The 26,164-nt window shown below is 38.3% G+C and overlaps 1 protein-coding gene across 1 annotated transcript in view; it reads left to right on the top strand.

Moving 5' to 3' along the window:
• si:dkeyp-73b11.8 (BPTI/Kunitz domain-containing protein) overlaps positions 1–25,934 on the top strand; it is a 33,113-nt gene extending 7,179 nt beyond the window's left edge. Inside the window, exons 3-9 of the mRNA XM_028823012.2 lie at positions 1,509–1,682; positions 5,511–5,552; positions 8,137–8,325; positions 12,682–12,855; positions 15,440–15,493; positions 15,982–16,063; positions 24,229–25,934. Of these exons, the coding sequence (XP_028678845.1) occupies positions 1,509–1,682; positions 5,511–5,552; positions 8,137–8,325; positions 12,682–12,855; positions 15,440–15,493; positions 15,982–16,063; positions 24,229–24,310 (797 nt within the window). The 3' untranslated portion in view covers positions 24,311–25,934. The remainder of the gene's footprint in view (positions 1–1,508; positions 1,683–5,510; positions 5,553–8,136; positions 8,326–12,681; positions 12,856–15,439; positions 15,494–15,981; positions 16,064–24,228) is intronic.
• The last annotated feature ends 230 nt before the right edge of the window (positions 25,935–26,164 follow it).

Raw genomic sequence — 26,164 nt, 5'->3', positions numbered from 1 at the left:
GGCCTAAGGACCTTGATACCATCATATCCAAGAGACAACTACATAAAATGCCTGAACCATGGGCCAGTACAATGTTGTTGACCTGCAACATGTAGATATACACTAGGCAACCACCTGGGTCACCTACTGTATGTCATAGTGCCATTGGCCAGACCTTCTACCATCATCATAGATTGGATGGCTATTTCCTGAGTCAAAGTTGATCAACTATTGTTAACGAATGTACCACTCATTTGGGAACAATACTTGTAAAAGAATAAAGAACACAGACATCAAACACAATAAACAGGACCTCGTGTACCCGAGAACAGAAGATCAGAGGCGTAGCTAGGGTTTTCAGCACCCGGGGACAACTGAAGATTTCACGCCCCCTCTTGTTTACCAAAATGCAATGGGGAAGGGAAAGAAAATTTTAAAATGGTGCCCCCTGGATGATGCACCCGGGGACAGATGTCCCCCCTTGCACCCACCCCCACCCCCCCCCCCCAGCTACGCCACCGCAGAAGATGATCAATCAGTCCTTATGATTCAGGGCACCAATGGGGGAGGAAGATGACAGCATTTGTCCCAAGCCCTGGACTGGTGGAAAGCCCAGGATGGTCTGAGCACAATGAGCTGGTATGGGGCCAATAGATGGTATGTGCACAATGGGCTGATGGGTGGTCCAGGACATTCTGTGCACAATGAGCTGATGGGGGGGTCCAGGACAGTCCAATGCACAAATTCATTGTTTTTAACGGTGCCATTAGTAACACAATTTGGAGATTTAATGTCATATGAAGATATACTATGCCAGTTTTAAAAATGAATGGACTCTTCTTGAATTGCTTAATGCCATCCATGGTATGACGCTTCACTGCATTGACTCAAATGTGTGTGTTGCACTGTGTATTTTATGCACATTACACTGCAGTGAGGGGGCAGCATGTTATTTTAGTAAAATGAAATTGATTAAAAATGACTTCTGCTTAATATTGTACCATGAAAGACTGAATGGTCTTGTGATCCTGGTCCTTATCTTGGGAGCTTGAGAGTCAAGTGAATTTTGCAGACGTCACTAATGTCTTTGCAAATAAGAAAAGTCAGAGGAGAATCAAGTAGAAATTATGCACTAACGTACACTACCTTTGCTTTACATAATGTTAAAAGGATATTTTAGTTTGCAGTGTTACAAAATTGTTTGCATTTGGTTTGAAATGTAAAGTAAAAATATACAAGCTAGTAAAGTTATGCATTTGTGTTGAAATGTTCCATAATACATATTTGTAATGTTCTGCTAATAACGGTTTTGAAAAATAGTCAATTCATTGTGTGGCTGAGGCTCAGGATAGACAGAATAGGACAGTTCTGCCTTGGGCCGTGATAATTGTAATGGCGCCCCTGCTCATGACCTGATTACAATCAGTTGCAAACAACAAGTACCGCCTGGGTATCTCCAGTCCATCATTTGCCAATGCTGAGGCACAACAGTGTTTTCTTTTATGTCCTGTTCTCTTCTTTTTTTTCAGACGCTGTTTGTAAAATGAAGAATGACAAAGGCTTTTGTCAAGGTTACTATTTCATATTTTATTATGACTGGTCAAAGAGGGCTTGCGAGAGGTTTTTCTACACAGGCTGTGGTGGAAATGGCAACAGATTTGAAAACGAAGAAATGTGCAACAGGACATGTGGCCACCTTGTTGGTAAGCATGAAGACAGAAAACTTGAGGGCTTCATGAATGATGTGGGGTGAGGAATGGCACCTATAATTCAGAAAACTTGTCACTTGACCCCAAAGGGGAGATGATTCATAGTAGGTGCTGGTAGAAACCTATTTTGATATCAGGCTTTGAAGGTCTTGACAGAGTAGCCAGTACAAAAGGCTCCTGTTAGTTTATTGTTTTGATTGATTGTATTTAACTGGGTGTAAATGGAGAGCACATTCCAGGTATATTGGGAATCCTGGAATAGTGACAAGTACTTCCAAATGTATTAAAAAGGTGTATTTATATAAACAACACACAAAATGGAGGGTTACACAAGGGAGAACAGAAAGAACAAAGGAAACAAAATGACCAATCAAATCCTGTCAACGCTCTGGGTCTTCTTTCACCACTATGAAATCCCATTTTACCAGTATCATAGTCTTACCAGGGCTCTGTCCCTTTATTTTAATTTGTTCATGTTCTTATTTTTAGATGATTATTTTGTGATGTTTTTTTCTGTGTTAGGGCCCATTTATATCTAAGCATTTTTTTAGTGCTTGCCCTGAATGCTCCTAAACCACTGGAAAAGTTAGTTGCCATTTTTTTCCATGGCACTATTCACACCTATAGCAGAGAGTGATTTAGAAAACTCCTGCATGATGCAGCTTTCAAGCTTTTTTTAGAAAAACACTTGTTCCATTGATATCAATGGTAATGTTCATAAAACACTGGCAAAGAAAAAAAGAATAGTAAATAAATAAAAGTGCATTTTTGCAGAATTTTTACAGGAAATCTCTGCTTCTTCCAGGATGAAGAAGGAGTGAAAAACTCGTTAAAAACGAGAAAAATAAAAACATAGTTAAAAAATGCCATTGTCATCGTACACATGAATGCTTCAGTCATCTAGTGACAGCTGTTGACGGGGAGGTCAGGTACACACGTAGCTTGCAATCAAGTGACAAGAACTTAACAAAGTTATAAGTATACATTTACTTTTAATCAAGTTAAAGTTTACTACAGATATTTTAACATATACTGTAGGCCAGCGGTTCTCAAACTGTGGGGGGCGCCCCAAAGTAACAAAAAAGGGGGTGCGAATGTTGCCATATGTGGCGTAATTTCGCTATTCGTAGGGAAATTTTAAACTTGTAGCGGTGTATCAGCAGCAAAAAATATAGAAATAAATTTTATTAGGGTTTCGAAAAAATGTTAGGTGGGCGCAATTAAAACTGCTATGAAAACTCGGGTCGCAAATACTTAAAGGCTGAGAAATGCTGCTGTAGGCAGAGTAGTAGCACAGAGCTGTCATTCCTGCCTCAAAGCACTAACTGTATGGGACTTGCCTGTTCTCCCCATGTATTTCTGGATTGATCACAATTAATGTGTGTGCTCAACTAAGTACGATTACCTGTTTTAACACTGAAAACTAGATATGTGTCAGCAATACTTCTCAATTTAAAAAATACACTGGTTCCCTCAAGTGCTGTGAAGTAAATAACATCCATTATCTGAGCCCCCAGTTATGAACACTCGTCATTGTGCCACCAGATCACAGTGTTTCAAAATATATTTTATCAAATAATTGAATTAAAACTAAATAGATACTTTATTTATAGGTTTCTGTTACTGGATTGCTGCGGTGGGTTGGCACCCTGCCCAGGATTGGTTCCCTGCCTTGTGCCCTGTGTTGGCTGGGATTGGCTCCAGCAGACCCCCGTGACCCTGTGTTCGGATTCAGCGGGTTGGAAAATGGATGGATGGATGTTACTGGATTGCATGCAACACACTCCTTTCTGTTTAACAGTGCAATTGAGCCCTGAAAGGGATTGGCACGCCATCATCCACACTCCTCTAAATGACACCAAACTGGGTGGATTAAATGTACCCCTCAGTACATTCAGGATTAAATGTACATGCACACAGCGTATGTTCGATTCTTTCTAGTTGATAACATGCCATGCTTAACTCCTTCTTCACTAGCTGTCACTACAAACTGGATTGTGAACTTGCATGATACACCAACAGCAGCAGGCATTTTTTTTTATAACAAAAATAACACAATGATATCTTTTTATTTTACATGTCACTACTTGAGAGCTTATGTGTTAATCAACACCCATGTGTTATCTTAGAAAATTTCAGCATGCTGCCTGCTTCAGAGAGAGTCCAGAAATGTCTGTCTTTTTGAGTTTTGCTTTTTTGGGCCTTTTGAGTTTTTTGGCCTATGTTCTTTTCTGACTTATAAATCCTTTTGTTCAATTATGAACTATGTGCTGATACTTTAACCCACCCTGCAATGAAAGTGTCTTTTCAACCAGTTGATCCATCTCGTCAGAATGCCTGTTGTACTCAATTACTTTCAAATGTCTGTTTTTGTCTCATTTGGACTTTCTGTATTTGGGGATTTCATTACTGATGTTACCTTCTACTTTAATTTTTGTTATAAGGGTGTTCTTTTTTTTCATTACTGTCTTATTTTGATATTTTTTACTCGACACAATGTCAATCATGCATTGTCATTTTCCCATTCACATTGCTGAGGGATAAACAATTAAAGATGTCACTGGGATTTCCAACTTAAATATGGTGATGCTCAACAAGCTCAGTATCCCTCAGTGGATACTCTCTGCGTCAAGAGTTCCCAAACTTTTTTCAGCCGCAGACCCCTTTACCAAAAACTTTTAAAACCGTCGACCCCCTAATTACATGCAATGGTTTTTCATATCCGCACTTGCTTTGATATGTTCGATAAGACAATGAACAGACATGTTTGTGCTACATGTATTTTCATGCATTCTTACGTGTGACTCTTTTAATGACACATTTTACCTTTTCGTTTGCATATTTGGTATGTAATGTGTTTTTTTTAAATGATTTTACTTCTTAATTAGGTACCTATTGGAATCATAGATATTTTGAAGTAACAAACAAATAGCAGTAGTAAGGGGGTCTATTTTTGCTGTCGTTGACCCCCAAATTTTTTCATCAACACTATCGACCCCTAGAAAGTTCAAATCGACCCCAGGGGGTCAATATTGACCACTTTGGGAACTCTTGCTCTACGTCTTGCAGTCTTAGCGGTAGTTAGCCTTATTTCCAATTAGGTCTAGTGTAAGGAATTCTTGTTTTGATATTAACCTTGCCCCTTTGCTCAAATTATAATTTTTTGCCCTGATCTCTTCGTTCTCCTGTTTTTTTTTACTCACTCTTGCCTTGTCCTTTATTTGTGCTAATATCTCCGGGTTTATTTCCCCCTCAGAGGAATTTCTGTATGAGTCTTTAACACTGTCTTCGTCCTCATTCAACATAAACAATTTTAATTCAGTTTAGTTTACTCTTCTCTGGCACTCTTCACCATGTACATGCTGAGATTATTCTAACAGTACTGTATTATATTTTTAAAGTACAAAACCTTACTCTATTTCCATTTACAAACAAACAAAGAAAAAACAAACTGACTTGTTAAAAATAAAAATGTTAAGCTCCCTTTAATGTAACAACTGTGACGTGGCCAATTAACAGTAGAGAAGAACAAAACCCTCCATTAATTTATAGTATATAGAACACTGAAAAAGAGAACTGGTGGCACCAGTAGGATCATAACTACCTCAGGACTTCCTTAGGAATTTTCTTTAGGTCTTAGGACCAAATGTGTTTCTGTAGTTCCTTTTTTTTCTGAATCGATCAACCCAGAAATTGGATAAACAAAACATACAGTTGTTGAAAAGCCCTACAGCTCCAACCGTAACAAAAATGTAAGACATTTAAAATTTGATGCACATTTCCTGCTGGATAATTCTTCCTAAACTTCTTTGTTGTTAACAGATGCTCCAAAAGATGAAGAGGATGAAGAGAATAAGAAAAATGGTATGAATGACTTGTGTTACTACACTCTGTGGCTTCTTGTGAGGTGCATTCTGCTGCCATCTGAGGTCTGCCCAACCATCAATGCATGAGGAGGTTGAGAACTGAAATCCAGGGTTATCTCTGTATATGAATAGACAGGAGTCCCCATGGACTATGATGTTTGCTGATGACATTGTGATCTGTAGCAATAGTAGGGAGCAGGTTGAGGAGACCCTGGAGAGGTGGAGATGTGCTCTAGAGAGGAATGAAGGTCAGTAGGAACAACACAGAATACATGTGTGTGAATGAGAGGAAGGTCAGTGGAATGGTGAGGATGCAGGGAGTAGAGTTGGTGAAGGTGGATGAGTTTAAATACTTGGGATCAACAGTACAGAGTAATGGGAATTGTGGAAGAGAGGTGAAAAAGAGAGTGCAGGCAGGATGGAATGAGTGGAGAAGAGTGACAGGAGTAATTTGTGACATATGGGTATCTGCAAGAGTGAAAGGGAAGGTCTACAGGATGGTAGTGAGACTAGCTATGTTATATGGGTTGGAGATTGTGGCACTGACCAGAAAGTAGGAGACAGAGCTGGAGGTAACAGAGTTTAAGATGCTAAGATTTACATTGGGTGTGACGAGGATGGACAGGATTAGAAATGAGGACATTAGAGGGTCAGCTCAAGTTGGACGGTTGGGAGACAAAGTCAGAGAGGCAAGATTGCGTTGGTTTGGACATGTGCAGAGGAGAGGTGCTGAGTATATTGGGAGAAGGATGCTAAGGATAGAGCTGCCAGGGACCTTGGACCTTGCAAACAGAAGAAAGGCTCATCTGTCTGATGTCTTGTATTTTTGCATACCACAATATGAAGAAAAGAGAAATAAGGGCAGGGATTGCACCTGCACTTGCCATACTTAAACAACATTCATACAACACTAGCTTCTTCAAGCAAGACATCATTGGAAGTCATAAAAAGGTGCAAGCTCATGGTACATTGCAAATGTGAAACTGCATGGGGCAGTCGTCAACACAGTTACATAACTTGACATGCCCTGCAATTTTTAGCCATGTGGATTGAAATACTCAGTTGATTAGCACAGTAACTGCAGTCATTAAGTCTGACATCCCTCTTGCTATAAGTCATGTAATGTCACATCAGCTTAACCAAGAGAGACCTGTCATACTCTATGTGCACTACTGGAAGCATGACATCTTGTTTGCAAGCAGACAGTTGCCCTCAACCATAGTAGAAAGCAGTGAAGCTCACTCTCAGTGTTTTGTTTTCCTTCTCTCCCACCAGAAATCATTCTGCCTCATTCCACACTTTAGAATTCCATGGCCATAGATTACACATGCCTTTTTTTAGTCCCTTGAGGGCGTTTTAAATGATGTTAAGAACCATGACATATGTATGGTGGTAGGAGAGGATGCCCAGAGTACAGGGTGACATGTCCTCCACTTATTCAAATAACATAAGGAGTTTTTAGTTTTATGCCATTCTGATTCTCTTTAATGAGTGCCCCATTGTTAGCCTGTGATGATGACCTGTGGTTTTTCTGAGTAGATTGTGCCACAGCCTCGGGTTACTATAACTATTGTTTTCAGATTTTCTAATCGTTGTTCATTATTTCCTTCTAATTCAAAGTGATATAAGCTTTATTTAAAAGGGTAGTCACTCAGCATTGTACTGTGATGCCCAGAGTGGTAGGTGTTGTATAAAATAAACTGGTGGACATCATTCAGAGGATTCACACCCGTTTTGAAAGCTTTCTCTTGGTTACTCATTTTCTGTTTGCGTCTTGCAGACTTAGTCCTTTACATCTTGCTATAACTAAGTGGTGTGTTTATAATCATAGCTGTCATTGTTTTTACTGTCAAAGCCAAATAAGACAGCAACTAAGTGCTCATTTAGCTGCCTTGCCGATGCTGCTTCTTAGATGTTTTCTCAGACACAGTAGCATTTAAAAGTCTTCTGTTTATTTTTCTTTTTTTTTGATTTGTGGCTTTTAGGCTACTATATTCTATGTTGTTATCTCCAGAAATGACAGTGGATAAAGCTGGCACACACTTGAGGAGTACAAATTGCTACTTTAGCAGGAGTGGCAAATATGAGAAAGGGCATGACATCAGACTGTAGCGGCAATTTTGACTCATCCTCTTATGTGGCCAAAGTGTCAGCCTTCTGTCACCAAGGTCTTAAAATAGGGTCTTGTCCACAAGGAAAATGAGGCAGGAGGGAAAAGGCAGTGCTTTAGCACACCGTCTTACAGCAAACATCCACATGCAGGATATCATTATCTGGCATCAGATGTGTACATGAAGCATTATGTGAAAACAGGGTGTTGACTTTTCCAACATATTTGAACAGGCAAATTTTAGAAAATAGTGCCTACAGATAAAGGCGATATACTTGAATAAAAACACAAGGAACAATGGTCTTTGCAATAATTTATTTAACAAAAATGCCAATAGATGTAATAGTCTACTGGGGAAAAAGTAAATCTACTTTTGACCTCAGAAACTGGCATTGTTCCCTTTAGCAGAAATGACTTCTTGTAGGTGTTTTGCACCAAACCTTTCACAACATTTTATTCTCTCTTTTCACAGCTTGCAACATGAAATTAGATGAAGGATATGGAGACGGCTACTCTTTTCGTGTTTATTACAATAAAACTTTGGACAACTGCCAGCCTTTCTCATACCGAGGAAGTGGGGGCAACTTAAACAAATTCATCACCGACAAGATGTGCATGAGAAACTGTTCTTCCAAAGGATATGAAGTGTACCCCGAGTCAGGTGAGCAAAGAGAGGCTAGTAATGTGGAAACGTGGAGGTGCATGTGATTTGTAAGTTAATAAAGTCATGCTAATAATAAGTTGACATCAAGTATCTGTAAAAAGCAAATGAGCCCAAAATGAGATCTGTTTCAGACTTGTCCTAATTCAACACATACACCCATCACATACAGTGCCAGTCAAACACTTGGACACACCTGAATTGATGTATGTGTTTCATGACCTTAAATAAATTAGTTTCTAAGAAATATTTAAGTAATGAAGTTGATGTCCATGCATTAATTTCTTTATTAAAAAAATGGTTTTGTAAATTCACCTCAGCTCATCAAGTAAATTTCACTTTGAAATTAAGTGAAATTTGTAGTTGCAAACTACAAACTGCAATCATTTTAACCAAATAATTACTTAGTGTGTTTCTTTAAAATTTAATTTGTGCAGCTAATTCCTTGTTAATGCATATGAGCTAACTAGGTGAGTTATGAAATTACAACATAGCTATAAATATGGTAGAAAGCCATTATTTTTGGTTGAAGTAGCCGATAAATTGACACAAAAGGCTCAGCCTAGCAAAGAGATACAACAAGCAATCAATACTTTGCACGAGTAAGTAAGAATTTCACTTCATCTGTACACAAGACAATAATGACCCTCTGAACATGTCAACTTTAAGAAATAAAGGTGAATTAATCCAGATAATTTTAAGAACTCTGGAAGCTTCTTCAATTTCAATTGCACAAGCCACCAAGCATGAACATAAAACAGATTCTCAAGAACACAACCTCAGGAAAAGCAGACCAAGAGTTACCTCTGCTGAAGACGACAAGTTTATTAGAGTACTCAGCCGTAGGAAATGGCAGTTGCAGCCCATCTAATTGCTTCACTGAGATCAAGCAGAAGAAAGATCCCAACACTATCTGTTGAAAGGAGACTGCAAGAATCAGGCCTTCAAGGTAGACTTCTTGCAAAAAATTCAAAAGGAGACAAATAAGAAAAAGAGTTTTGTTTGGGCCAAGGAACTTGGGCAGTTGATGTCAGGCCAATAGTCTGGAAATTTCAAATCTGAGATGTTTGGTGCCAACTGCTATGTTTTTGTGACACACAGAGAAGGTGAATGGATTGATTTCTGCATGGGGGAAGGAGGTGTGATGATGTAGGGATGCTTCCCTGGTAACACTGCATGCAATTGATTTGAAATTTAAGGATTTTAACCATAAGGGCTACCACAGCATACTACTAGCTACCAACAATCGCATTTGGTTTGTGCTTAGTGTGGGTCATTGTATGTTTTTCAATAAGACAATGACCCAAAACACACTATTTAACATAGAAGGATTGCCATGAAGTGCATCAGTAGATGACCTGAGGTCCACATTCACCCAACCCAAACCCTAAAGAGGTGGTTTGGGATGAGGTAAACCAGAGAGTGAAGTAAAAGCATCCAACCACTGTTCACCATATGTGGGAATTCTTTCAGGATTATTCAGTGGCTGCGTCACATAGCTGCATGTCAGAATGCCAAGAGCATGCAAAGCTGTCATCAAGGCAAAAGATGTCTACAAGAATCTGAAATTTAAAAGAGTTTTATTTTTTTGATCATGGAATTATTTCCTCAGTTTTGGTGTCTTCACTATTATTCAAACTACGGAAACTAGCAAAAATAAGGAAAAAGCATGCTATAGACTTGTCCACATTTTTGACTGGTATCATATGTTACCAGTGTGAGGCACTGTGTAGCTATCTGGAAGATTCTGCCATAATAATGAGAAAAAAATAACACCTTCTTTCAAAATGACACTAATCTTTCTAGTTAGCGCATAAAAGGTGTCATTTTGCTTGACTTCTCTCTGCATTCATAATGATTAACAGAGTATGACACCCTAGTACGATAGCCATAATAGTGCAAAGCTATTTAGTCATGCCAGGGCTCTTATGGTTTGCTTTAAGACTGGCCTGGCCAACAACATAAAGTATTAAGTAGCAGTAGGCAGAGCAAAAACAAAAAGCAATGAATGATAATGAACAGTAATGAACGATAATGAAAATCCCTGGATAAAAGAGTTCTTAAAGACAAGGAGGCCATGAAACTAACAAGTAAATTTGCATTAAGGGTAATGAAAAACTCACTCAAGTCTTCTTGTTTTCAAGATCAGTTGACTACAGTGGAATCCTGATCCAATGTAATAGAATTGTCCCATCTTGCACAGAGGACAGTGAAACACTAACTGAGTTGCCTTTGTAGGTAACACTGTTACACAGGATACCAATATGTGCTGACTGAAGGTGACAGACAGTCTCCAATTTTAATGCACTCTTTATTCATCAGTAAGCAGAGAGTTACCGACACATTGATTTGTTCATATGAATGTGAAAACCTAATAAGAACTGAGACACTGCAACAATGAAAAGACTGACGGAGAGGGGTGAAAACATTCAGCATGCTTACCCAGACTTATAAACACAAAACAGTATATACAACAGTATATTGTATATAGCATAACATCTTCAAACCCACTTGATAAAATTAAGGACTATGAAGGGCCAGAGACTGAAAAGGGCATAGCCATGCAAAATGTAATATAATAGCAGATATCTATTTAAATCAAGTGACAGAGAGATACCTAAACATGTAGTAGAAATCCGACTCAACAGAAAATTCAGCTAATATAATGAAAACGTTTAAAACAATTTGTGGCAAAAATAAACCACTGGGAAGTTTATGGTCCACTGGAGTAAATAAAACTGGCCAACCATCCTCCCTAATAATTCATAAGAACATAAGAAATTTGACAAATGAGAGGAAACTACTCAGTCCATCAAGCTCGTCTGTTCTGCTAACAGCTAAGTTGTCCCAATATCTTATCCAGATAATTCTTAAAGGCTTTCAAGGTTTCTGCTTCAACTATATGTCTTGGTAGTTTGTTCCAAATTATCACATCTCCTTGAGTAAAGAAGTGCATCTTGGCTTTAGTCTTAAATTCATTTCTCCTTAAATTTCACTGGTGGTAAACTATTCATTTTAAAGAATTCTGTTGATCTACTTTATCAATGACTTTGACAATTTCCAAGGTCTGGATTAGGTCCACATGCAGCATCTTCTGATTCATCCTCAAGTCCTGTCCTGGGGTGGACTTTGTTCCTCTCCACAGTACAACGTCAAGTGGTGCTGCTATGTCCGAGATAACCTGACATTTTATTTTCCTTTTATTCACTTCTGTGCATTGCATAGATGATGAAAATGTTACGTCACCCTAAACTCCTAAGTCATTTCCAGAAACTGCTTCCTTAAGGACAGTGTCTCCCATCTTCATAGTTATAATTGACATTCCTCTTTCCCATCACTTTGCACTTTTCTACATTAAACTCTATTTTCCAAATGTTCACCCAGTTCTGAAGCTTGTTCAAGTCTTCTTGAATTGTTTTTGCTGCCTCCTCAGTGTCAGCCATTCCTCCAATTTTAGTATCATCTGTGAATTTCTCAAATTTTCTAACTATATCAAAATCTCTATCATTAATATAAATCTGAAAAAGTAACTATCCAAAGGCAGACCCCTGATGGGACTCCACTGATGACCTCACTCCATGTGAAGCATTCGCTTGCTACCTGTATGCTTTGTCTCCTGCTGGTTAACCAGCTTGAGTTCCAGTTTTGTAGGCCACTACTGATGTCTACATCTTCTAGTTTTAGAAATAATGTTTGGTTTGGGACAACTGAGTCAAAGGCTTTTTGAAAGTCTAAGTAAATGATGTTATGTGGTTTGCTTTTGTCAATTATTGCACGTTCCTATTATAAAAACAAATTAAAAAATTGGTTTGGCACAATCTTACTCTCATAAATCCAAGCTAGCTGTTACTTAGTATATTATTTTCTAATGTATTAGTTTCCATAATTTTGCATGATACAGAAGTAAGATTATTGATCCATAAGTGCCAAAGCACCATTGCATCATATGGGATGAGATCACACATTCACAGTTGCAGCTCTGCCTGCTCCCCTTAGACAGAATAAAGCTCTGAGCTGAAACAAATGTCTTTCTGCTGAATTTGTAATTCTTGTAAGTCACACATAAGTAGTATCATCCCAATAACATTCTGCTACTGATGGACATTTTCAAGGCGGTATGTTTACAACAGGCGAAAATGAAACAGGGAAGTATTTACTCATAAGAGAGACAGTGGTGACTCAGCCCACAAGGGCTTGCCCTGTATGGTCCATGTATGGTCACTGTATGGTCACTGTAGCGCTCACTTAGGAGCATTAATAGGTGATAGTTAAGCTTGACGTGTTTTACGTTACTTGATAAATAAGTTGGAATGAACCAGCATCTTGTCATCTGTCCTTTCACAATTCTCCCTTCAGATAAAGTTTGCTCCATGAAGATGGATCCTGGATTTTGTCATGGTCGCTATTTATTATTTTATTATAATTCAACAAAGAAGGCATGCAAGACTTTTTCCTACACTGGCTGTGGTGGGAATGGAAACAGATTTGTGACCCAGGAAATATGCAATAAGACATGTGGCCAATTCAATGGTAAGCATGAAGACATTGCATGATTTTACAAGGGTATTTGAACAAGTAGTGGAGAAAGATTTGGGTGCTGTGCCTCTTCAGGTCAACAGTGGAGCAGGTCTCAACGACAAATGTAGCAGGAGGTGTAGCAACATCTCTCCCTCTCCGGTGACATTTCTGACAACAGGTAATCCTTCTTAGTAAAGGATTATTCTTTACCCTGATGGGCTTGCTCATTGTTTTTGTGCTCCAAATGGAGTATAGTGGAGAGTTAAGATCAAAATTTCACATCTTACAGAGAATTAAGTCACAGTAACAATAGCTTTTTCCAATTTGAGAATAGTATCGCTTGTGTGACTATTATAAAGGAGATCTGGTTCATTATTAATTAACACTAGGGGGCTTTGCCCCCTGCTCGCTTCGCTTGCCAACCCCAGTGCTTGAGCTACACACTAGCCTCTTTGCGATTCTGCCGCTTCCGTATGGGGATGTGGATGTACAATTTACTAACTATTTGACATTACAGCAAGTAATTAACCATATTAAAAATATTAAAACGTAACAATTTGAATGTAAATTATGTTTCATGTTGCATTAGAGTTATTCATTGTGTAATACAATTTCGTTCTGTTTGGCTTTGAAACTAACACACAAAAACTTTTTAAACTTACACTTTTACTGTAAAACTTAAGTAAAAACAATTTTTTGAATTACATTTTTGTTAATATCGCATTGAATTGTGATTCTGTGTTTGGACTTTCATTGTCACAACGCCACATGTAACAGCACGTGATTGAATTTCATTTCTTTCTCTCTATTAAATAAAATGTCTTTTTCAATATTTGGCTCTGAGATTTGTAAATTGTCTTTGCAAAAGCTATTCTAACGGGAAGCTGTTAACGTTTTAATATGAATGGCATATCAAGATCTCCTTTGTTGTTTAATGTTATCCCCTGAAGATGTACTACATTACCTTTCTTGGATACATCCTTCTTTCTCCAGTAATTTGTGCGGAGGAAGACCGGATGGTGTTAATGGTTGTAGATATTCTTCGGAATATTGTAAGTTGATGTTTTCATCTTCCACACGATCACCACCAACTGTTTCAGCATAGTCTATTGATACACATTTAACCAATTTGCAGTGTAACTGATCGTCATTTTTTGGCGTTAATTCGTTTGACTTCATCATTTCTCGGTGCTAGGATTGCCCGTGTACTCATTTTTATTGTTGATAACCCTTCGTGATGAAATTCTTCAGTAAGAATTGGACATAATACGTCTTCTTTAATTAGGTGCTTAAAGTGAGAAAAACGTTAAAATTTATAAGAGCTGAGAGAGCAAGAACTGCGTCTGTCAAAAGCATTCACACAAATGAGAAGTGAGTACCACTGTGTGTGTGGTTTTCTATGGTCGAGAGGAGGGTGTGACTTGAAAACATCTCATGGCCAAAGTCTCGACTCACGGGACTTGAAAAAATCTTCCAAAAAGCCTCGTCTTCCAAAAAGTCTTGTTTTGTCACAGGACTATTTTATTATAATAGAGATATATTAATTAATTACATTTATATAACACTTAACTATTCAAAGTGCTTTACATAGATAGTGGGGAGACACTTCAACCAATACCAATGTGCAGCATCCACCTTGATGATGCGATGGCAGTTATTTTTGCATATTTGCATATGCACAACACGCTTTGGTGAAGGGGTGAGAGACATAAGTAGCCAGTCAGAGACAGGGGATGATTTGGGGGCCAGATAAGCAAGGCTGTGATGGGTAATTTTATACAAGACATATGGGAATCCCCCACTTGTTTCAAAAGATGATTAGAGATCTTTTATGACCACAGAGTCAGGACCTCGATTTTTACATCTCATCTGAAGGCTGTCCCTGTCACTTTACTGGGGTATTGGAATCCACACATAGACCATAGGGTAAGTACTCCCTAATGGCCTCAACAAAACTTCTTCCAGAAGCAACCCAAGCTTTCGTAGTTGGCATCCCATCAAAGTACTGGCCTCACCCAAATAGCTTAGATTCTGATGGATTTCCCATTCTGAAATGGTGGTGGTATAGTTGCTGTTTAAGGGTTATGACACCTTCATTGCATTTGACGTTACTTGGTGTGAAGAAGCCTAATATGCCCAAATATACTAAATGTGGAAAGTCAGAGCTGGCTGAAAACATCATTAACAAATTTATATGGGTGCTATCTTTGAAGTTTTGAAACTAGTTGTACTTAATAAAGGTCAATGGCTCCCTAAGCAGTAGGCACTAATGCTTAAACCACCTTTGAGTCAGAACAGACCTAATGGCCAGACTGGCAAAGCAAAGCACATAGTGATTGAACCCTAATTACTGCTACACTCTAGATGGGTCTATAACTACAAATGCCATCAGTTCTGGACATGATGTGCAATCGACTAAAGTGAATGATGCCTTATTGGATAGGAGTTTGGATAATTGAAGGTATGAATAAAAGGTTTCTTATAAAATTGAACAAGAAACATTCAACACTGTAGCAAGAATCTAAGCTTTAATGTTCAGAATTCAGAAAGTATTTACTCTGCTGAATATTTCTATTTTATTGCTGTTTGTTAACAGATGAGCTAAATCAAGAATATGATGATGATGAAGAAGTGAATGGAGTCGATCTTGGTATGTAACTCCTTACGATATACAGGCTTCTGCCATCTTATGTGAGCCAGTCAGTTTCCATCACAACGGTTTAAGGCTCCTGAAAGTGACAGTTGGTCCCTATGCTGACAACCAATTTTGTTTCCTGGGACTTTTGTTTTATCAGAAGTGTTTATTTCATTTAGAATTGAAATAGGTGGGAGCTGTTGCAATCATCTTTGCAATTGTGGAGAATGGGCAAGTTCAGCGATCACATGGCCTACAGTTAACAAGTAACACCCCTGAGATTTTTCCCATTTCTGTTCTTTTGGGGGGTATTTGTTTGATTCCCTTGTTTATGACTATAGGGACTGTCTATGCATCACTTGTAGGTGGTGTGGTCTTGCTTTACTGAAGTCTTTGCCTCCAAATGTTTTGACTGTTGTGTAAAATTTGCTGATGAATTAAAAAGGTGTAATCTCTTCAATGTTTCTCCCCTGATATCTCACTTTCTGTTTTATATCTTGCAGGTTTAGTGTTTGGTATTATACTGATGTTGGTTGGTGTGGCTGTTTTCATAACCGTTGTGGTCTTGGCTGTCAAAGCCAGCAAGTAAGTAACATGAAACGCTGATGCAATTGTTTGCAGTCTCAGAATGAGATGTAAAATATTAGAACACTCTAGACGAGAATGGGCCATTCAGCCCAACAAAGCTTGCCAGTCCTATCCACTTATTTCTTCCAAAAAAACATCAAGTCGAGTTTTGAAAGTCCCCAATGTCTTACTGTCTACCACACTACTTGGTAGCTTATTCCAAGTGTCTATTATTCTTTGTGTAAAGTAAATCTTCCTAATATTTGTGTGAAATTTACCCTTAACAAGTTCCCAACTGTGCCCCCGTGTGCTTGATGAACTCATTTTAAAATAACAGTCTCGATCCACTGTACTAATTCCCTTCATAATTTTAAACACTTCAATCATGTCACCTCTTAATCTTCCTTTGCTTAAACTGTAAAGGCTCAGCTCTTTTAATCTTTCCTCATAACTCAACCCCTGTAGCCCTGGAATCAGCCCTGTCGCTCTTCTCTGGACCTTTTCTAGTGCTGCTATGTCCTTTTTGTAGCCTGGAGCACCAAAACTGCACACAGTACTCCAGATGAAGCCTCACCAGTGCATTATAAAGGTTGAGCATAACCTTCTTGGACTTTGTACTCCACACATCAAGGCGCTATATGACCTGACATTCTGTTTGCCTTCTTAATGGCTTCTGAACACTGTCAGGAAGTCGATAGCTTAGAGTCCACTATGACTCCTAAATCCTTCTCATAAGGTGTACTCTCGATTTTCCGACTGCCCATTGTGTATTCAAACCTAACATTTTTACTTCCTATGTGTAAGACTTTACATTTACTGACATTAAATTTCATCTGCCACAAATCTGCCCAAGACTGTATGCTATCCAAGTCCTTCTGATATAACGGATTCCAAATTATCTGCTAATCCACCTATTTTGGTATCATCTGCAGACTTAACCAGCTTGTTACTTATATTCCAATCTAAATCATGTATATATATTAAAACTAGCAGCGGCCCTAGCACTGACCCCATAGGAACACCACTCTTAACATCGGCCAATTCTGATAAGGTTCTTTGCACCATCACCCTCTGCTTCCTGTGTCTGAGCCAGTTCTGCACCCATCTAAAAACATCACCCTGAACTCCCACTTCTTTTACTTAGATGCTCAACCTCTCATGTGGCACCTTATCAAATGCTTTCTGAAAGTGTGGCTTTTTTATTTCTGCAGACTTGTGCCACATTTAATCAGACATTTGCTCATGTAGAATGCATGTCAAAGTAGCTCTGGATTCGAGTGTATAGCAACAAACAACTTCCACCACATCTTCTTAAGACACGTAGGTACTTCTCTGCTCATCACAGTTCTGTACTCTGCCTCACATCTTTCTTGAAACTGCCTTCCATCTTTGTCAAATTTTCTTGGACATTACAGTGGATTGAAAACCTACCAGCAGTCACAGGAATAAAATCAAAATTGAGTGTAAAAAAATAAAGTGCATAAAGTCAAACACATGGAAATTTGTAGGTAAAGCAAAGTAAAATCAGCATGAACGTGGGCCACAATCAGACGGCACTAGGTGTAAATGTGCTGGTGATGGAGTGCCCAGACCATATTCTGAATTGGCCAGAAATGGATAGAAAAAATATTTAATACAACTGCACCTACACAATGCCACATACATCAATCAAGTCAATGGAAAAGACAAAAGCAGGTTGGTGGATGTCAGGTAATCTGTGGAATGCTGGCCTGACACCTATATGGCAGCAGCATGTGGAGTCAGGCAACCATCTGATTCATTAAACCGTCACATCTTTCTCATCATGTTAAAATATTACAATTCTTTATGGCAGTGTGGTCCTTTTTTCACTTCTTTTTTGTTGGCTCAGTTAGGATTCCATTCTCACTACAGAATAACTACTGTGCACTGGGGATGCATAGCAATGCCAAGTATAAATGTGATCTGGCTAATGATATACGGATGCATAGGGAAAAGAAAACTAACAGTCACTGCAGGGCACATGTAACATGTTATGAATATTGATGAAGCAGGATGCTTTGTAACGGTAAAGGTTTAAGTGCCAGATTGGGCCTGCAGGCCTTGAGTTTTACACGCCTGCTTTAGTCAGAACAGCATCCAATTGGTGTTGCAGTCCTTAGCAGCTGAAGTACTCTTACTATACAATGAACCTGCTAGGTAGGTACCAAGACCTCAGAGCCCAGCAAGCCATTTTCAGGGTTTACATGTGCAGTTGTGACAATATTTAACTGTTTCACTGGATTAAGTGGTTCTGCAACCAACAATTTTTCAAAGCTACTTGAAGAATGGGTTTTGTAGTTACAATGCTAGTTTTTAATTTTTTCACCATTATATTCACTTTCACTTGGAAATATAAATTGTTAAGTGAAGCTATATGTATAATGGATAAAGCAAGCAAATAGAAAAAGTAGCTTTCCTGTGATAATCATGCAAAGTGGTCCTACGGAATAAAATAAAACATCAATCCATCCATCCATCCATTATCCAACCCGCTATATTCTAACTACAGGGTCACAGGGGTCTGCTGGAGCCAATCCCAGACAACACCCCGGACAGGGTGCCAGCCCACCTCAGGGCGCACACACACACACACAGTAGGGACAATTTAGAATCGCCAATGCACCTAACCTGCATGCCTTTAGACTGTGGGAGGAAACCAGAGTACCCGGAGGAAACCCACACGGACACGGGGAGAACATGCAAACTCCATGAAGGGAGGACCTGGGTCTCCTAACTGCGAGGCAGCAGCGCTACCCACTGTGCCACCATGCTGCTAAACATAAAACAAAATCCTTAAAATACATTCAGTTTTAAGCAGCAAAAGATCCAGTTTTAAAAAACATGCCTTTCACAATTCAGAGGTAAGACCAAGAAGAGAATTTGGAAAAACTTAACTTAAATCACCAATTCTTGGCACTATTTTTTCTGAAGGAAAGATACAGTAGGTCTTCTCCCTTTACAATGACTGCCTTAGGGAGAAATTTCATGTAAATAAAAAACAGTAAATTAGATTAGATTAGATACACTTATATAATCCCGTGGGAAAATTCAAATGCATACAGCATAAGAAACATAAGAAAGAAGAGTACTGTACAGACTCACAGGACACATAATGCAGCCATTCAGTTGATCAATTGATAAGTAAATACATAAATAATAATAAACTTAACAAGTACAATGGGTGAAAGTATTGAATTGCCTGATAGCAGTGAGCAAAACGCATGCTATGGTGGAATGAGCCTGTGGCTAAAAGTACTCCAAGACAGTGCCTCCTGGAGGAGATGGAGGGGATTTTTCATGATGGCATCCAAATTTGACATCTTTTCCATAACAGCTTCCAGTGTGTCCAGGGTTGGCCTTATAATGGAGCAGGCTTTCGTGATAAGTTTGATCAGGCATTGTGCTTGTTTTGATCGCACAATGTTTCCCCAGGACACCACACCGAACACCTTGTTTTGTTTTGTTGTTTGTACAATTATGGTGTTACTGTCACTAGTCTGTGGGAGACATGCAAGTAAGAATTCACACAGTATTCAACCTTTTTAAAACTGTCGTACAAAAACAAAAATAATATTTGGGATAATGACTCAGATATGCAGTAAATGAATACAGATGTACTATTGCTTTGAAGAAGGTGTATTTATAAAGTTTAAAGCTTTTTTTTGTCATATTTCATGTGATACTCCACTTATAAGCTGTTGGAGAGACACCTTTTGTAAATTTATTAAAACAGCTTTCCCTAAAAACACTAGTTTCTGTGGCAAAAGAAGGTATTCCACAAATGTGTGAAAATTAGTTTTGACTTTAAAGATACCAACCTAATAATTTAATCTAAGTTATGTTTATTAGATATTTTTAAGTAAAAGGGAAAAAAGGCCCGACAGGTTTCCATCAATCTCCCCCATCAAATGTTCTCTTCCAGGGTTGCTTGTGGCACAAACCTACATTTTCAGGTAACCATAAAGGCACACAATGAGAATGATTGTGTTCATTTATTCTTCTAGAAGAGTTGGGCTGATAAAAAATTTAAATTTCCCCAGATTGTTAAAACTTACTGTCATCCATATACAAACTATTAACACTAAAGTACAGGGATTTCAGAAATAAAATAAACAAATAACTGAAATAAGCTCTCCTCAATAGCACAGAAAATTGTTTGTTTGTAGACTGCTCCCATTTACAAATGAGGCATCCAGGCGGTCCCAAAAAACGGTGCTCTGCTCAATTTGTGGGCTTTGTTGGCAGCTGGGAATCTTCGTGTGGTAGGCCAGCACTTTACTGAACAGATGGTCTGCATGCAGCTTGTACTGAACATTCACACTATGTGGTAACACAGAAAAGTGTTGTTGCTGTGCATCATTCCTAATATGAGTAGTGTGGAAGAAATACACATCTAAATAATATAATGGAAAATAATATGCTTATTAACATCCTCTGTGTCACGAACTGTAACTTCCCTGCATGGTTCAACCACAAGCGTGGGTCATGAAAAATCCCCTCTATCCCCTCCAGGAGGTGCACTTTTGAAGTACTTTTAGCCACAGGCTCATTCCACCACGGTGTCCTAAGAAGTGCCTCTGGGGGTCTTTTATGCTCACTGCTATCACGCAATTCAATGCTTCCACCCGATGTACTCGTTAAGTTTATTATTATTTATTTATTGATTGTATTTTTGCAAATTTTTGTTACATTTTTCTTCCTTCTTTTATATTTGTCTATCGTTTCCTATTCTTTTCTGGTAGTTTATGGTGTTGCAGCAAAATAAACAAATTTAGAATGTTTATTCTTATCTTTATTGTTCGGATTTATTTTCATCCTACCTTGGGTTCTTCATGCTAACCCTTCTAATTATTACCCAGAGCAGAGAATACCCGTTTCACTGGAATTCACCTGAACACACAAAAGTACCACCTGAGTTCTCAGCGAATTTTAGCACTATTTTTAATTCAGTAACTTGTCTCTGATAAAATCTAGCTACTATTTTACAGACACATATTCTTATATATCCACCAGTTCATTCATCAAAATAAATCAAAATAATCTTTGTAAGGCCATTTTTACAAAAACTTCATCTACAGGCTGATTCAGTCACATGACAACATCTTTCTTTAAGATAGTTCTTGACAGCTCCGTCAGCACAGGCTCTCTTAAAACAACAGTTTTTCCTAATGCCTCGAAAGCTGCTTGTGCTTAAATCTTAATTAAAGAAAATAACTCAAGACAGTTCTATTATATCCATTTGATTAAAAAAAATGTTTTTTCAACATTCAACTCACCTTCTTTTTAAAATTAAACCATTTTCTTAATAAGTTTCAGTCATGCTTTAGATCTAATTACATCATACAGATAGTAATATAAATGCTTTGATGACCTGATATAAGTTAGCCTAACAATGTTTGATATTTCCCATTTCTAAAATATGGTGGAGTGAAGATATGAATGTCCCTAAGATGCTACTTTCAACTAAGCTATTTGCTATTTTTATGCATCTGCATTTCTGTGTGTGTCTAACATTTGTAAAAACTCAATTCCTTCTATGTCTCTTTCTTTTCTTTTGAAAAATGTTTCCACTTCCATAATTGTTTACATAATTATACACATTTCCATCACAATACCTTACTTTTTGAAAAAAAAAAAAACTTTGAAATTTGTTATTTGTTATATTTGTCACCTGAAGTTAGATTTTTCTGTTTATAGTAGTTAGTGATAACACAATTGTGATTTAGACTCTGATTGTTAAAATCTCTGAACTGAAGGAGGGCAGTCTTTCTTTTTTCGCATAACTATATATACGCAACACTACTGCATTACTCTCTGTGACCATTTTTCTAAAAATGGCTGTTTCGCAGAAATCCACAACTATCTCTTTTTGGGGTGTGAGCCCGGGTCCGAACACCATCAGACTAACACCAGCACTTTACACAAAACACACATTTATTATTACAAATAAGTCCCACACAGCACACAGTGCTCCCAGCACCAATCACCCTCCTTACAGGTGTCTCTTTCATTCTATGTGGGCTGCCTTTCCTTTCCTTACGGGAGCTTCGTCCTGCCTCCGCTCCCGACTCTAGCTCCCCGATTGTAGGAAGGCAACCCCTTTTATTTCCACCCGGTGCCTGATGACACTCTTCCGGCAGCACTTCCTGGTGTGGTGGAAGTGCTGCCCTTGCACACGGAAGCACTCTGGGCGTCCCTGGAAGGTTCTTCCTCCACCTTCCCAGGTGTGGCAGAAGTGTTGATCTCCCGGGCTCTGCGACGTTCGCAGCACCCCCTGGCAGTGGCCATGGGCCCCAGTGGGTTTGAGCCTCCTTGCTCCATCCCCGTGGTCCTCTCAACATCCAGGGCGGTTGCCCCCTCGTGGCCTGGGGGACGTATACCGTTACCGGGGGGGTAAATGTTAACATTTTTCAAAGTTATTGTCTGTTTTTACGTGCATTTTTATTACTCTTTAATTTAATATTGTTTTTGTATCAGTATGCTGCTGCTGGAGTATGTGAATTTCCCCTTAATAAAGTATCTATCTATCTATCTATCTATCTATCTATCTATCTATCTATCTATCTATCTATCTATCTATCTATCTATCTATCTATCTATCTATCTATCTATCTATCTATCTATCTATCTATAAACCACTTCCTGGTCCTTCCTGGCATCCCGGCTGGGTCTGGCCCCCAGCCTCCTGTGACAGGGGCCATTATTGTTTAATTTATATAGGCAACCATAAAGCAAACTTGTTTTTTGATCATGGAGTTAATTTCCAAAATGAATGAAAATGTCAAAATTCTTGTTTCTTTGATAACATTTTACATACAAATGAACAGGGAGAATAGAATCGCTACAAAACTGAAGGAGGATACCCTTGGTAAAGAGCCGAAAATAAAAAATCACACTAAACTTGGTGTAATGGATTAAGATGGACATAATTATTCCTGATGTTATCCTTAAATGTGACCTGTGTTTTAAAATCCAAATTAATCTTGTGACCCAATCTGTTTTCTTATCTAAAAATATTACATGTTGAAGTATTTATTTTGTCCAAAGTCACATTGAAGCTGATTTGCTATTTCACTTTTAGTTAACTTGAATAGTTTCATACTGTGTACCTTGGATTGCAAAAAAATATGCAAATAAACTGCTAGTTGTACTCTACGTATCTATAACTATTGTCAGTAAAAACATCACATAAATTGCATGCAGACATTATTAAACTAGCTACCTGTTTAATTTTAAAAAGATTTTAGATCATTCCATTTTTTTGGCACCTTCAAGTTTATAGTACCTGTTTATCTATCTATAAAATATTCTGCTGAGAAACTGGTGATCTCTTCCAAACTCTAAATTTGAAATATTTGAAAAAAAAGAATGGAGGGACAGCTTTCTGTTTTTAAGCTATGGAATTCATTATTTATGCTTCACATACAATCGTAATCAATACTGTTTTAAAAAGCAGCTCAAAACATATGCTAATCTGGCTTTTACGATAAAAACACAACTGTTTCCAAAATTAGTTAACAGTTTAAAACTGTTCATCATTAATAATAGTGATTCTCTTCTATAGATGTATATTTTTGTTCTTTAATTCTTTGCTTAGTATGTTTTTTTGTGAGGTCACATATTGTTTTAGCAATGTGCAGTACATATACAGTATTAAATACAGTGGAATAATTTGTGTAAAAAGGTGTTAAATATTCACTCATAAACGTATTTAGCCTACTTAATTCACTATAGGGTTACAGTGAGGTACCACATAACATAAAAATGCCTTTAATAACAAAAAGAACCTCCAAAGCTGTCTCTCCCTCCCTCATCCTGGTGAAGTGATGCATGTCGGTATTTTGTTTTACTTCAGTTGTTAAAACTATTGTCTAAACACAGGCACCATATGGAGGTGCCGAGGTCTGATCTCAATGAAGCTACACCAGTGTTGAGAGGAGCCCCAGGCAAATGCAGGGAAGCTGGCAGGCCTCTTATCCAGTGACCTGCACCTATTTTTACCCCTGGGTATCTGCCTGATACATCAAGCTTTCTGACATTTTTAACAAGAAGGCTTCCCGGGGCCATATGTAACTGACATCTGTAAAGTTTTACCTTTTCTGTTTTGTGTTTTAAAGATTGATTGCCAAAAGCTAAGATTCCCTTTATATTTCAAATTACAGAGAAGAGAAGAAGCATAAGAAGACTATCCAAGAAAGTGAAGTTCAGCCCTGCACTCACTTGGAAGATAAAGATATTCTGTAGACCCAACACCATCATCGCATAACTGGACTGAGCAGAATTTTTCCTTCTGAAGAAATACCCCGAACGTCCTGGCAGCTTATAGCATGAGTGTTCCCTCTGCAACTTCTTAATACTCCCATTTTGTAGAAATCCAATAAGAAAATGCAACCCCAAATGCTGAAAGGCTATCATGATTTTTGGAAACCTACACTAAATGTGAAGACACTCCACTCCTAAACTGTAACCAGTTTCTCTGATGAGGTAGTCAGAGCTCAGGTGAAGTTGGTCGCTGCAAGAGCAGAGTGTGTACGGCAACAGTGTAGTCTACACAGTATTGGCAGTCACATGAAACAAGTTTCATTATGTACTTAACGGTTTCGCTAGAACTTTCTTTTCTTCACCAAGTTTTAGGGTAGTGACATTAAGTAAAACTAAAAAAATTAATTGTGGTATGAAAGTAAAAGAGCCATCTTTACACTGATGCTTCAGAATACCTCCGAAAGGCGTGGCGTAATTGGTTTGGGCCTGCACGCATAAACAAAGTAAATTAAAAGGGAATTTAGAGCTACATACTAAGGGAAGAATTCTCACAACAGGGCTGGCCCTAAGATATAGGCAAATTAGGTGGTGGCAATGTTTTTGGGTGTTAGCATTTAGTCAACTGTAATCAACAACGGATCTGCCATCAGGGTGTTGTGGGAGAGTGTCCAGGGGCCGGAGACAGTGTGTCAAAATCACCAAGGGAGACCCCACGCCATCCCGATCTTAGATATAACATCCACGTACAACTTGTGCTAACCCTCAAAGTGTATTACCACACCCCAACACTCTATGATCTGTGTGTAAAGCAACTACCATGAAGATAAGTGGCATTTATTTGTTGTCCAAGATTAGTATATACTGTACAGTATGCTTAGAATAGGCATAGAGATTCATTTTTAATAGGGTATTGATCTTTAAGAAAGAGTGTGCAGGATTGCAGGGGTTAATGGGAATAGAAAAGGATTGAAACTTTTTGGTATGGAGTGGAATGGTAGTGGAAACACAAGATCTTCTCACCGGGTCTTTTCTGAAGTTTCATATTATAACTGTGGAAATATAACTTGGAAATTAAAGGTTGCTTGATTTGCTCAACAACGGATTAGATCATTTAAAAGCTAATGACTGGACAGGTGTAGGTTAATGCTGGCACCAGTTTGCGTTGTTTTGCACTTACAACTTAAAAACAACACAGGCCTAGACACTCAGTACTTTTGGATATGCGATATCTCTGCCTAACATAACCTCATTAGTTCCTAGTAGTAAACACAAATCTTGCCAAGATAAGCTGTTAAGTGTCATGATTTGATATACTGGGGTCTAGTTTACATTGTACAGAATATTTTATCATTATATAATTAGGCATGGGTTTATTTACTTCCACTTGTAAATTACATGTTAAAGCGGCTATAAACTCCTCTTTGCAGCACAATTATAAAGGTGACTAATCTTTTTTTTTGATACATGAATAAGAGTGCTGCTGGGGTCTGTTCAGTCACATGATTATAGCAGGGGTTTACTTCTTGGGAGTGCTATGTTTGCTTCTTCTATACTGCTAATATTAGTTTGTAAAAATGAAAAACAATAAATTTTTTATACTCTTAAACAGAGGCATCTCTGGTCCATTATAAATGTCCCTCTCACCCAGTCTCCTCTTTTAATGGTTGTCGTTCATCTACTCTCTTTTGTCTTATTCTGTCATTATCTGCCTTACATTCCTGTATTATCGTGATGACACACACTCTCACACACACACGCACACACACACACACACACACACACACACACACACACATATAGAGATCCTAGCCAAAGTGTCAAGCGGTGCCAACTGCC

The sequence above is a fragment of the Erpetoichthys calabaricus genome, chromosome 17, assembly GCF_900747795.2.
Source record: "Erpetoichthys calabaricus chromosome 17, fErpCal1.3, whole genome shotgun sequence".
In the NCBI taxonomy this organism is placed as follows: domain Eukaryota; kingdom Metazoa; phylum Chordata; class Cladistia; order Polypteriformes; family Polypteridae; genus Erpetoichthys; species Erpetoichthys calabaricus.
Note: the sequence above shows the minus strand (reverse complement) of the source record. Positions and strands in the feature narration are given on the sequence as shown.